Source organism: Wolffia australiana, chromosome 5, assembly GCF_029677425.1.
Source record: "Wolffia australiana isolate 7733 chromosome 5, ASM2967742v1".
Taxonomy (NCBI): domain Eukaryota; kingdom Viridiplantae; phylum Streptophyta; class Magnoliopsida; order Alismatales; family Araceae; genus Wolffia; species Wolffia australiana.
Genome location: NC_135839.1, coordinates 2,186,362 through 2,200,617, shown reverse-complemented (window position 1 = coordinate 2,200,617; position 14,256 = coordinate 2,186,362). Strand labels below are relative to the sequence as shown.

The window sequence follows — 14,256 nt, the reverse complement described above, 5'->3', positions numbered from 1 at the left end:
CACATCGTATATGAGTATTTATTACAGGTTTTCATGAGAAGTAGTTTTAAAAAAGTTAAATATCAAGTTACTAAAAGAGAATAGGACAAATGAAAAACAAAACAAAAAACGCTGTTATTTAATAAGTCAACACGGAAGATCTTTTTACAAATGTAACGCATAATAAAAAATAAGAAAGCTCAATTGGATAAGATTTCTGACCTCAGTAGAATCCAAACTAGTTTAGCAGCACTTTATCTTTGTAGACAACAAAAGTGGACGAATTCAACAACAGTTTGAGTTGGATGGATAAAGCATACACTTATCCACAGTTTTTTTTGCATTTATAATCAGCTTCCTTTATTAATTTATGATGATCATCTCTGTCTCTTCTCTCTTTACTGAGACCTCTTTATCTATCACAGAGTCTCTCTTTTTTTCTCCCTCTCCCTTAAGGGTTTTCCCATTGTAGTCTCTCTTTCTCCCTATCTGTCTGTCTCTCACTCTCCATCTATCTATCTTCCTCTCTCTGTCTTTATCTCTCCCTCTCTCTCTGTCTCTCTCTCCTTTCTATCTATCTTCCTCTCTCTCTGTCTCTATCTCTCCCTCTCTCTCTGTCTCTCTCTCCTTTCTATCTATCTTCCTCTCTCTCTGTCTCTATCTCTCCCTCTCTCTGTCTCTCTCTCCTTTCTATCTATCTTCCTCTCTCTCTGTCTCTATCTCTCCCTCTCTCTCTGTCTCTCTCTCCTTTCTATCTATCTTCCTCTCTCTCTGTCTCTATCTCTCCCTCTCTCTCTGTCTCTCTCTCCTTTCTATGTATCTTCCTCTCTCTCTGTCTCTATCTCTCCCTCTCTCTGTCTCTCTTTCCTATCTATCTTCCTCTCTCTCTTTCTTTGTCTCTCCCTCTCTCTCTCTCTATTTCTTATCTATCTTCCTCTCTCTCTATCTCTATCTCTCCCTCTCTCTGTCTCTCTCTCCTTTCTATATATCTTCCTCTCTCTTTCCTTGTCTCTATCTCTCCTTCACTCTCTCTTTCTCTCCCTCTCTCCGTCTCTCTCTCTTTTATATCTATCTTCCTCTCTCTCTGTCTCTATCTCTCCCTCTCTCTGTCTCTCTTTCCTATCTATCTTCCTCTCTCTCTGTCTCTATCTCTCCCTCTCTCTGTCTCTCTCTCCTTTCTATCTATCTTCCTCTCTCTGTCTCTATCTCTCCCTCTCTCTGTCTCTCTCTCCTTTGTATATATCTTCCTCTCTCTCTGTCTCTATCTCTCCTTCACTCTCTCTCCTATCTATCTTCCTCTCTCTTTGTCTCTATCTCTCCTTCACTCTCTCTTTCTCTCTCTCCGTCTCTCTCTCCTATCTATCAATCTTCCTCTCTCTCTGTCTGTCTCTATCTCTCTACTCTCTCTCTCCTATCTATCTTCCTCTCTCTCTTTGTCTCTATCTCTCCTTCACTCTCTCTTTCTCTCTCTCTTCGTCTCTCTCTCCTATCTATCTAACTTCCTCTCTCTCTTTCTCTCTCTCCATCTATCTATCTTTCTCTCCCTCTGTCTCTATCTCTTCGTGTCTCTCTCTCTCCATTTACCTCTGTCTCTCCATTTACTATCTTCCTCTCTCTGCCTCTATCTCTCCGTCTCTCTCCCTCCATCTACCTGTCTTCCTCTCTCCCTGTACCTCCCTCTCCATCTACCTTTCTTCCTCTCTCTCTGCCTCTATCCCTCTCTGTCTCTCTCTCCATCTACCTATCTTCCTCTCTCTCTGTCTCTATCTCTATCTCTCCATCTATCTTTTTTCTCTCTCTCCCCTCTCTGTCTGTCTGTCTCTCTCTCTCACTTCATCTATCTATCTTCCTCTCTCTCTCACTTCATCTATCTATCTTCCTCTCTCTCTCACTTCATCTATCTATCTTCCTCTCTCTCTCACTTCATCTATCTATCTTCCTCTCTCTCTCACTTCATCTATCTATCTTCCTCTCTCTCTCTCTCACTTCATCTATCTATCTTCCTCTCTCTCTCTCTGATGAATATAAATATATCACACTTTGTCAGTTTTTTATGGATAAAAGCGCAAGAGATGTTTTTTTATTATTTTAGTAACATGATAAGCTTACCCTCTATCTCAAACATCTAATTTGTAGATGTCAGAGTGTTGGCTCGTCAAATAAGTTATTTCTTTTCTTCCTCTTCTCTTGTCACTTTTCTATTCTTGTCGAAGCTGAAAGAGGAGGATTTTGCAGGAGAGGAGTAAAAAAAAAACTTGGGATAGCTCTGCAGCATGTGGGTTTGCAATGGTTGGTCCCTTACGTGGGTGGGCGTTTGTTAGATCTTCTCTCTTCCTGTTCCACCCAGAACAGCCTTCACCGACCCTTCTCCAAACTCATTTCTCTCTCTCTCTCTCTCTCTCTCTCTCTCTCTCTCTCTCTCTCTCTCTCTCTCTCTCTCTCTCTCTCTCTCTCTCTCTCTCTCTCTCTCCCTCTCTCCCCCTCTCTCTCTCTCTCTCTCTCTCTCTCTCTCTCTCTCTCTTGCTGTCTCTTTTTCTCTCCCTCTCTCTCTACCTCTCTCTCTCTCTCTCTCTCTTTCCAAGACGTGGTCATTCTGTTCTTTTTGTGCGAATTTGTGCGAACTGTTCGTTCTGTTCGGTTTTCCAAACAGAACAAAAACGAATTTGAAGATAACATCGCACAGACCCGTGTGCGGTCCTTTTGTTAGCTTTGTGCAAATTTTGTTCTAGTTTTGTGCGCAAATTCGTGCAAATTTTTTGTGCAAATTCTTTTTGAGAGAAAAAAAGAACAGAAAAAAGAACAAGGCCCTGTGCAGTTCTTTTGTGCAAATTTTTTTTTACGTTTCAAAAGAACAGAACAGAACAACCTCCGGTACCCTCTCGTATTGTCAACCAAAAGCCTATTATACTCTCTCTATCAATCTATTTCTCTCTTTCAGTTTTAATACTCAACGTCTCTCTATCTTTCTCTCTTTCTCTGTTATACTCTCTCATGTGTCTCTCTCTGTATTTCTTTCTCTTTTTCTGTTTTACTCTCTAACGTCTCTCTCTCTACCTAAAGGCACATAGCATAGTGTTCAGATGAGAATGCTTGATCTGCTACTCCTTCAACATCAAACTTGATCTGTCTATCTCTCTCTATATACTTCTCTTTAAATCTCTTTACATATATTTCTCTCACACACATGTCATTCTCGAGCAATAGGCTCACAAGTCACAACGTTGTGTTCAGCTGAGCATCCCTGATCTCTTGTCCCTTCAACTTTAACTTCTCTCTTCTCTCTACCTCTCTCTCTCCTCTACCTCTCCCTACTTCTCTCTCTTCTCTATCTCTCATTACTCTCTCTCTTCTCTACCTCTCCCTACTGTTCTCTCTCCTCTCTACCTCTCCCTTCTTCTCTCTCTCTCTTTCCTCTCTCCTCTCTCTTATCTACCTTTCCCTACCTCTCTCTTCTTCCCTCCTCTCTTCCCTACTCTCTCTCTTTCCTCTCTCCTATCTACCTTTCCTTACCTCTCCATACTTCTCTCTCTCCTCCCTACCTCTCCCTACTCTTCTCTCTCCTCTCCACCTCTCCCTACTCTTCTCTCTCCTCGCCACCTCTCCCTACTTCTCTCTGTCTTTCCTCTCTCCTCTCTCCTCTCTCCTATCTACCTTTCCTTACCTCTCCCTACATCTCTCTCCTCTCTCCCTACCTAACCCTACTTCTCTCTCCTCACTCCTCCCTACCTCTACCTACTCTCTCTCCTCTCTCCTTTCTCTCCTCCCTACCTATCCCTACTTCTCTCTCCTCCCTTCCTCTCCCTACTCTCTCTGGTCCCTACCTCTCCCTACTCTCTCTCCTCCCTACCTCTCCCTACTTCTCTCTCTCCTCTCTACCTCTCTCTCCTCCCTACCTCTCTCTCTCCTCTCTCTTCTTCCCTCGTCTCTCCTCTTTACCTCTCTCTCCTCTCTCTTCTTCCCTCATCGCTCCTCTCTACCTCTCTCTCCTCTCTCTTCTTCCCCCCTCTCCCCTCTCTCCCTCTCTCTCCTCTCTCTTCTTCCCTCCTCGCTCCTCTCTCCCTCTCTCTCCTCTCTCTTCTTCCCTCATCGCTCCTCTCTACCTCTCTCTCCTCTCTCTTCTTCCCTCATCGCTCCTCTCTACCTCTCTCTCCTCTCTCTTCTTCCCTCATCTCTCCTCTCTACCTCTCTCTCCTCTCTCTTCTTCCCTCATCTCTCCTCTCTACCTCTCCCTACCTCTCTCTTCTTCCCTCATCTCTCCTCTCTACCTCTCTCCTCCATCTTCTTCCCTCATCTCTTCTCTCTACCTCTCCCTACCTCTCTCTTCTTCCCTCATCTCTCCTCTCTACCTCTCCCTACCTCTCTCCTCCATCTTCTTCCCTCATCTCTTCTCTCTACCTCTCCCTACCTCTCTCCTCCATCTTCTTCCCTCATCTCTCCTCTCTCTCTCCTCTCTCTTCCTCCCAAGACATTAATGGACCAAGGAAATATATTTTTATGGTAATAAGAACAGCTTCTACTCACTGCTTAGTTTCCTTTCATTTTCCTCATATTTCTCTTTGATAAAAATAGATGTTCACCATCCCTAAATGACATTTCTGAGAATAAAACCAATTAATGAACTAAAACTATATAATTAAATACAAAGAGCAGCTTCTCGTCACAACCAACTCTACATAGAGGGCAAAAGTATAATCATTGTTTATCAATATCTTACAAGATCCAGAAGTCTTAAATGAGCAACCATCATCTAGTACCAAGCTCACGTTTCATTTTCCCCCAATCAGAAACTACTGCCTTAAACAAAGTAAATCGATAGAAAAAAAACAGAACAAAATAATATAGTGCAAGATAACTATTAAAAAATACAGCCATAAATCTATTCTAAAAAGAACAGCTTCTACTCACAGTTTAGTTCTTTTCTTCTCACTTTTCCGCTTCTTTTTCTTTGCTAAAAATAGCTGCTCACCATCTAAAAGTATCTCCTCATGCATCTTTTGCCAGAGCTCGTCAAACAGATGCCAAAACTCTTCATGAAACCAGCACAGGATCTCAGGCCTCAGAAACAGAGGATTCTTCCTCCAAACCCTGCATAAACCTGCCCGGCAATCGACCACTACACCCCCCACCTTAAGTTTCTTAAGCAGATTGAAAACCCTACTCTGGCCCAAGCACTCCGGCTTCAGAATAGTTCCTGGCGAGGCGACAAGGTACTTCTGAGCAGACATCAAGCATGGCAGAACCTGGCCCTCCAGCAAAGCTGATGCAAAGACAGAAACCCTAACCATCTCATCCTTGGCCGGCATCCCATGCAATGGAAGCTGCCAAAGATGCGGCCCAAAAACCGGGCTGACCCAGCAAAAAACTTGGTCTTTCGACGAGTCATAACACGCTGCAGGCTGTGGCAGAGGCGGTGACATGTCACATAGAGCCCTAGCATGCTCTACAAGCCACTCTGACTTCACTGCTGTTACTCCATGCAGATATGGCCTTTTAGTAGAGAGCATTTCTGTGTAGACTAGAAAGTCTGGAGGAGTATGAGAAACAGAAGAGCTGGGATGAAGAAATACAGTCTCAGAGAGTGCACAAGACTGGTATCTAGTGGCTTTGGCTCGACGGTCCTTTTCTGAGGGCTTTGGGCCTGATCGGGCTCGTTTGGCAACCCGGTCAGCCCACCCGGCTAGAATTGCTTGACAGAGAAGCTCTTCTTCTTCTAGAAACAGAGGATAGTCCCCAGGAGGGAGATGCCAGGCGGATTCTACGTCTTCGACAGTCCCATAACACCATGAGAATTCTCCCTCTGCTCCACCCAGATGGAAAATCAGCTCCAGCAGTTGCCTTCTCAGCTTTGACATCTCATCCATAGTCTTGAAATGAAGTGAGTTCTTCTGGCAGAAATCTTCTTTTCTCACCTTCTTAACCTCCGAATCAAATAACTGCAGCAAATATGAAACTGTAAGTGAATCACTGGTACGGCTTCGGAATCTTACAGAAACCTCCCTCTGTTTTCTGATTTCTCTGACTATTGAAGCTCTTTTGTCATGCTGACCACAGTTGTCGTCGTTCTCTTTGGATGGATAGATGAAAGGACTGTGGAAGCTTAGCGCAGCTGCTGATGCAACGGCATATCCGAGGACCAAGTTTGCTCTTGAGCAACGTGGATGCCGCCGCAGAAGTCGTATGAATGATAGAATCATGCGAGAGTGACGAGGACTCATCGGATAGCGGGCCATTTCTCTTCCGATGGGAGTCAAGCTTCCCTCACTGTCAACTCCTTCAAGAGCTTTGAGGCATTGTTCAGCCTCTGTGAATGCCTCAGGCAGAGGTGGAGTAGGGAAAGGAAAATTTTCAACCTGGAATTGAGAAGCTATTCGTTAGGCAAATAGGAGTCAGCAATCCACTCAATCAAGGCTGATCCACTGGTCAAATATTTTGACTTGATTTGACCTGATTGCTGCCCTCTGTTGGCAACGATCAAGGGAAAAAAGAAAATTTATATGAAATAAAATAATTACCTTTTTAATACCCATGGACTTCATGAGAAGAACAACACCAGCAACAGGTACCTTTGAAATTTCAGGAGAAGGGAAATCAGGAAAAACATTACTGAAAATTGCAGATGAATATAATCGGTAACAGTGCCCAGGCCCAGTCCTCCCAGCCCTCCCAGCTCTCTGAGCCGCAGACGCTTTGCTTATCCACTTGACCTCATAGGAAGCCATCCCATTTCGATAGTTATAGTTCTTCACTTTTTCTCTGCCCGTGTCAACGACATATTTTATACCCGGAATCGTCAACGATGTTTCAGCCACATTAGTGGCGACCACAACAAGCCTTTGACCCTCCGGCACAGCTCCAAAAACACGGAGCTGATCATCAGAGGGTAACATGGCATAGAGAGGTAACACCCACAACCCGCTGTACATATCACGAGATTTTTCAGATGTTTCCTTTGTGACACTAAGATTCTGCTCCGGTAGAACATTCGCCCCAGTGGTAATGGCATCAAACTTCGCCTTGAGTGATGCCAGACGCTCTGGTTCATTAAGTAATTCTAACACTGAGTTGGGTTCCTCAATCATTTCTTCCTCAGAGTCCGAAGAATAGGAATCTTCATCGTCTTCCACGACAAATTCATCAAGGGCCGAATCAGATACCTCAGATGGTTCTTCAATAGAATTATTTAGAATAGAAGTGATATCTTCAGCCGCTGTGGAAGTCTCACTTTGGGATGCTTCTCTCCGGAGCTTTCGACACAAGTACTCTACTTCGGCCTTCCCAGTGACAAAGACAAGAATTCCGCCGGGTGGAAGTGCCCTGTGAATCCGCAGTACCTTCTTTGAAGCCTGTTTGAGATAGTCTCTATAGTCTACCTTCTTTGAGAAATGAACAGTAACAGGATATTGTCTTGTCGGAACCTCTAACACTAGTGGCGGCTCGTGAAATAATCTTCTATCCGAAACAAAGTCTTCAACACGTAGAGTAGCACTCATCAGGATAAGTTTCAGGGGAGTGGCAGCAGTCTCAGGATTTATTTCCATCCCTTTGTACACTTTCTCTTGCTGCTCCATGAATATCTTCTGCATCACCAGACAATTAAAAAAATAAAAATAATATTCTCGTTGGCATTGTCATCCTGGTGCAGATGAATGACGGCATAGGATACCCTACCATTATGGGAAGAGAAACTTTGGGGGGGGGGGGAAATCTCACCTGTCGTAACCATACTACTCTAGAGAGCATTCCAACAAGAATATCGGTGTTCAGGCTTCTCTCGTGAGCCTCATCTAGAATAATGACGGAGTATTGCTTCAGTAATAAATCACTCTGCATAAAGAAAAAAGAGTTAAGAACGCTAAGCAAGGAATGAGATTAAAGAACAGGTATCAATCCTTGACCGAAATGTTTGAGCACAGATAAACGAGCCAACAAGAAATAAATCTATTCTTTTCATGTTAAAAGAGATAAAGAAACGTTATTTCACTAAATGAATGCAGAAATCAACGCAGGAAATATCTTAATCGATCTTTCAACTTTCTGAAATAGTAACATTAAGAAGATTATAATGTGCCCTGCAGCCTTGTGCAGTTTAAGCAAGGATTTATGTAAAAAATGTTTTGAAGAAATGACGCCAACCAATGGCAGAGTGATTTAAGCACGGATTTATGTAGTTAATATTTAGACTTAAAATTAATATTAGTTTAATGATGTATTAACACATAAAATTAATACACAAATCCGATCACAAAGATATCAATACAAGATAAAAGCTAAATCATGTGGTAGAAAACAATTTGAAGAAAACTTAGAGACTGCAACAAAGTGATGACATGGTCATCACAGAATATACCAAGAAATATCCATCAAATCAAATAAAATTATACCCACTTAAAAGGAACGAAAAATAAACGCTACCTGCAACTCTCGTAGTAAAATCCCATCTGTCATGAACTTGATCGAGCAATCCTCTTTCATCCTTTTTTCATGCCTCACTTGATACCCAACTTCTTTTCCAACAGAGAGACTCAGTTCATGAGATACTCTTTTTGCAGTGGCAAGAACAGCAACGCGCCGTGGTAGAGTAACACCTATTCTTTTCCCTCTTAATCCGTAACCACCTTCATATAGGAACTGCTCCATTACAATAATGCAATAAAAGAGAAATAGAAGAGTGAGATCAGTATCACACGATTAAATTTTAATAAAAAAATAAGTTCACGTTGGAAGAATAAAAAAAATAAGTTTTTGTAGTCTACAATCAAATTAACTCTTATCAGGGGTGCTTCAGCCCTTTTCCCTAAGAGTTGTTGCTTTTAAGTACACTTAGCCCTACCCTATGGAGCTCAGACAAGAATTTGTCGCAGGATTGGCTGGGAGATCCTCCCAAAGGAGGTTTAAATCCCCAACCCAGTCAAGGGTACATTACACAATTGCATTTAGATTATTTTTCCTTTAAATAGATGTGGCCCTTTGTTAGAGCCCTGATGAGATAACTGATTCTTGAAATCGTAGGGTTATATATACCCCCTTGTAAGGTCATTAGAGGGACTTTGATGAATGATTACCCTGTGGTTTCTTGGCACGAGAAGCTGTATTCAGCTTTCGTGAGGGCAAGAACTCCCGATTCGGAGGTTCTTGAGAGTTTGTTCACCTATCTCTCTCTCTTTTTCTCTCTTACCTCTTCCATCTCTCCTATTCTCCTCTCTATCCCTCGTCCCGTTTCTTGATTTTGTTAGATCTCCATGGGGATCATAACACCCTTCCCTAGGAAACAGACAAGAAGTGATTGTAGGATTGGCAGGGAGATCTGGGCCTTTTGTCATTTCTTTTCTTCAATCTCTCCCTCTATCTAACCATCGATAAAGACCTTCCATAGCTCTCTACCAGAAGAATTGGAGGAGACAGAAATCAGTATCACCCTTGATTAAAATTTCAAAAAGCAAGAAAAAATTTTGCTAGTCCACAATCAGACAAACCTGAGGAACTTGAGTAGTTTTTCCGCATCCTGTTTCTCCACAGATGATTACAGTGGAGTTTCCATTGATAGCTTCCATGATCTCCTGCTCCATCATTACGATGGGAAGACCTTCTCTCTCTTTTTCAACACTGCTGGGTCTTGACACATGAACAACTGTGGGCCCACCAGTGCTTGAATGAACAATACTGTTCATCTGACCAACTACTGAACTAGTTTCTTCCGCATTCTGCACCAGAACAAGAAAGTACTTAACTTGCAGCTCAACGCAATGTTTTACCAACATCAGTACAGAGTACTGAAATACCAGATTGAAGAATGATATAAATTCGTTGAGTAGAAAATGGAAAAAAGTCAACGTCATGAATTTAAAACCCTGATTCTTAATATAAAACATTTTCTATGGAATAATGGATTCTTTAAGCGTCTTCTATCATAAGAATGTTGTTCGGAAGTCTCATGGCAGATTCAAAATGAAATTTTATTCTTCTCTGATCATCAAACACAGCCAAATCTCTACAACTTCATCCTAACAAACATTGATTACAAGACGGTAAAAGATAAGAATACAAGCAGTACGGATCAGTAATGGCTGAAAAAGAGGCGGGCTTCTACACCAAATTAGAATTACAGTAAACTGCAAAACAAAAAATTAAGGAAAGTGTGTCACAAGAAACAATAGCATGCCCTCTTTGTCACCAAGCTTTAAGATTATTATGCTCCAAAGCTGCGATTTGAGGGCATGGGAATATTGTTCGTAAAATTAAAAGTAGCCAATTTAAAGAGAAAATAGTCGAAATTACTCAGACATAAATTTGTCATTGGGTTACTGCATTTTGGTTGTCCTCTGTGGATAATTCAACAATATTTAAGTCTGATAAGAAGAATAATATTTAAGCACGAAGCCAGTTGGTCTTGTTAGCTTGCACATTCAAGATACAAGAATGTGCTTTTATTCTTCAAGTAAAAAACTCTCCGAGATATTTGTTTCTTAAATAGAGATTTGGCAAATGAAAGGAAAATGTTGTCGATATAATAATTCTTCAACTTTCCCGATCACAAATTGTTTCCAATTACTTGAGATGAGACTTATGCTCCAACGTAAACCACAAATCCCTTTCTTAGAAAAAATAGATATCACAAATCCCTAAAGGTAGAGAATGAATGTTCAACCCAGTAAACTTCAACATACAGGAAAAGTATTCTTGTACATGTAGTTTAAGCAATTGGACACATTATTCTACGACTAGACGTAAATGATTCTGCCGGGAAAAATCAGTTAATCTCACCGATTTGTGATTAACTCAAATATTTCAGTACGTCAGAAAAAAGTTACTATCTCGCCAACGAGTAAAAGACCATGATTATTCAGTAACATGAATATTCATGGGAACAAAGAAAACTGATTCAAAAAGGACAATGAGAAGATATTACTCTCAATTGGATCAAATAAATAAACAACCCCAGTTGCATGAGGAATGATAGAAAAGAGATGGTATTTTTTTGGTATCACCAGTTTGTAGCAGCTATCAGATCAATAAAAATATCAGTGTATTTATCATATCATTTTTCCCAAACTATGTTGAACTAGCCTCATCTAGACCAGCTCATAGTAAATATGAATCAAAGAAATAATTTTGGAAAGTTCATTAAATATTTAACCTGAGTGCAAGATTTTGACGAACTGCTTGGTTGCATCTCAGCAATCCAATCAATGGCGCACGTGTTTTGAAGTTCTGGAATAGGTTTCAATGTAATTGATTCAACAACTTCAATCCTTTGACACATCATACTTATGCCACCATTATCTTTGGATTGATTCCCCTCATTCGGAAGCATGCAAGAGCTTTTTAAGGTTTGTTTCTGCAAACCATCATTCTCATCATCTGTCAACTTATCGCTGATCTTATTACTACAAGCCTTCGCGTCCTCATACAGCTTCAAACCAGCTTTTGAAAAGTTTGCAGCTCTCACAGACCTCTTCCTCCGGGACTCATTCTAAATAGAGCAATGCAAAAAAAATCATTTAAGGGTTTTTGTGTAAAAAATGAATAAATGAGTCCACTGACCTGACCAATGGTGCCTGAGGAAAATAAAAGAGGGTATACATCGTCACGAATCGCATGTTTCCTGAGGGAAATATGTATCATTAATTAAAATTAATTTTAATATAATATACCAAATAGAGGACCTTATACATTTTTTTTTTGAAATAATAGAGGACCTTATACATGGAGAGATGTATGAAAAAGTGGTTCAACTAACAGTAATGAAGAGAGATATGTAATGAAGAGATATGATCAATCAACATACTTCAGTAGATAGAGGCTTTTTGCTTCTAGTGCTGCTCTATTTCTCTTTTCCTAGAAAGAATAAGAAGTAGATGAATAAATTGAATAAATAATATTTATCTAACTAATCGAGACCATAGAAATTACAAACTTGCAGCCGTTTCATTTTCCTCTCATCTTCATTCTTGCTTGAGGCTGCTTTCCCTCTTAATACACACTCCTGGTACATAATTAGGAAGTTTAATAACAGCAGTGGTTAGATCATGTATGCTGATCATGAAAACATAATAAGAAATTAAAGATATCCCCTACCTTTTCCGTGACCTTTTTCTTCTTGTTTTTTGTTCCAGGCAAAAGAAAAATGTTGGTGTCATGTCCGTGTGAACTGCAAAAAAAATAAAACACATTTAGAGCAATCATAAACATGATTTTGTTTTACGGTTCATATGGTTTTGTTTTAAGGTTCATATGGTTTTGTTTTAAGGTTTATGGGCCTCAACGAATTTCCTTCTTTCGTACAGGTTTGATTGTTCCTCAGTTTGAATTAACGTTCTGAATTCCACATTAACATTACTAAAAATGGAAAGAACGTCAAATTTCCTAGTGCATTAATCTCGTCGGATAATTACCAATCATTAAAAATCATAGGCTGAAAAAATTACAACATCTCAGCAGGATTGATCATTGTCAGTTCTGTTGGAGCAGAACAGACCAGCCACCAGCCTCCAAATTTAGGATTTAGGAATTAGGAACGACTTACCTCATACTAGGAGTCTGGGGTTTTAATACCTATGAGATTTTTTTTTGAATTTTTTGAATACCTACGAGATACAAAAGAGAACTTGGGCCCAGGAGCAGGCCTGGCCCTGGGGCAAGTTTAAGTTACTCAATTCACACCCGCATGAATAAGTCACTTAAACGGTGAATAAAACAGAAATAAAACCCAAAATAACCGTGAGTCAGATCCTCTGCTTAAAAATTCACTAATGTTCCCCTTTATATACCCGTCCAAATGTCTGATATCAGACATTCCGATGATCCAATATCAGGGAAAGTGATGAAGGTATGAGATGACAATATCGGATATTTGATCAGCCAGACATCAGGACTGAAATTGATATCAGATATCAGTACTGGAGCAATCAAAATCCGATATTTCCATCTAATATACTGATATTGGTCAAAGCGGACATTGGATTTCCCCTTGTGATATAACCCTGTTCAGCACCTGTCCCAATATCTTTGTCCGGACGGGCAAACACTATTTAAAAAAAAAAATTTGGATTAACTCACAGCATCCGGACGGGCAAACACTATTTAAAAAAAAAAATTTGGATTAACTCACAGCATTTAACTCACAGCATCGGGACGGGCAAACACTATTTAAATCACAGCATACAAACCTGCAATCAGCATTGGATGCCTCGGCCTTCGACTTGGCCTTTCTCTTCATAGTATATGCCTGCATGTAATAGCAAAACCCCATGAATTCAGAAGCCAGAAAAAAAATAAAGGAGAAAAAAATAAAACTATCATCAAACTGGAGAATAAAGTAACAGCAAACATCACAAAATTAACAGGGGAAAAGTTTCGCCATTGAATTTTTTTTATTACTCTTTTGTTGACCAAGTCCAACGTTTTCTTGCATTTAAAATGTATAATCTTTCGCTTATAATAAGAACAAGGAAGTTAAAGGCAAGGTGGCCTGTAAAATCTTATTTAAAAAGTTTCTGATTTTGTAATTTAGATTGCTGGCAACAAGAAGCATTTGAGAGAAGAGGAAGAAGAGAAAGACAGAAAGAAATAGGGGAAGAGATAGAGAGGTACAGAAGAGATATATACATAGAGAGAGAGAGAGGATGGGAAAGAGAGAGAAAGACAGAGAAACATAGAAAAAGCATATACATAGAGAGAGAGACATACAGAGAGAAGATAGATTGATAGATAGAGAGAGAAAGAGAGTTACCCAAATGCGGCGGAGAATTGGCCTTCAAACGTTCAAAGAGATAGAGAGAGAGATAGGTACAGACAGAAACATAGAGAGAGAGAGAGAGAAGGTAGCGAGTAACCCAAATGAGGCGGCGGCGAGGCGGAGGATTGCCCTTCAATTTTTAGAGAGAGAAAGAGTGAGAAATAGAGAGAGATAGATACAGATAGAGAGAGAGAGAGAGAGAGAGAGACATAGAGAGAGAGATGGAGAGAGAGATAGATACACCGAGAAGTTAGATATAGAGAGAGAAAGTTACCCGACGACGGCCGCGGCGGCGAGGCGGAGATAACCGGCGGAGGATTGCCCTTCAATCTTTAGAGAGAGATAGAGAGAGAGATACAGTGAGATGGTAGATAGATCGATCTATAGATAGAGAGAGAGATAGAGATGAGACTTGCCCAAATACTTCGCCGGCGGCGGAGAGAGACAGAGAAAGCGAAGTCTCTAATTAAGTTATTATATTTTTTTTTAATTGGTAAAACCGATCGAGTCGACCCATTCGACCCGACCCGACTCGACCCTGA

At 40.6% G+C, this 14,256-nt stretch overlaps 1 protein-coding gene across 2 annotated transcripts; it reads right to left on the bottom strand.

Annotated features, from left to right (window-relative positions):
• Positions 1–4,655: 4,655 nt before the first annotated feature.
• FAS4 (RNA helicase family protein) lies at positions 4,656–14,160 on the bottom strand. Of its 2 annotated transcripts, XM_078574961.1 has the most exons (13): positions 13,989–14,160; positions 13,709–13,844; positions 13,146–13,204; positions 12,055–12,127; positions 11,894–11,962; positions 11,765–11,814; positions 11,521–11,581; positions 11,114–11,449; positions 9,453–9,680; positions 8,392–8,607; positions 7,690–7,803; positions 6,492–7,556; positions 4,656–6,329 (listed from the first exon to the last, which is right to left on the bottom strand). In XM_078574961.1, the coding sequence occupies exons 3-13, from the start codon at positions 13,193–13,195 to the stop codon at positions 4,881–4,883; spliced, it is 3,711 nt and encodes a 1,236-aa protein (XP_078431087.1). In that variant the 5' UTR covers positions 13,196–13,204; positions 13,709–13,844; positions 13,989–14,160; the 3' UTR covers positions 4,656–4,880. The 2 variants fall into 2 exon arrangements, with proteins under 2 accessions (XP_078431087.1, XP_078431086.1); XM_078574960.1 differs by lacking the exon at positions 13,709–13,844.
• Between the last annotated feature and the right edge of the window lie 96 nt (positions 14,161–14,256).

Coding starts and splice junctions, on each gene's coding strand:
- FAS4 (XM_078574961.1), bottom strand. CDS start 13,195: ATGAAGAGAAAGGCCAAGTCGAAGGCCGAGGCATCCAATGCTGATTGC. Junction 11,963..12,054: donor AGAAAAAGGTCACGGAAAAG/GTAGGGGATATC, acceptor ATTATGTACCAG/GAGTGTGTATTAAGAGGGAA. Junction 7,557..7,689: donor GAGTAGTATGGTTACGACAG/GTGAGATTTCCC, acceptor CTGGTGATGCAG/AAGATATTCATGGAGCAGCA.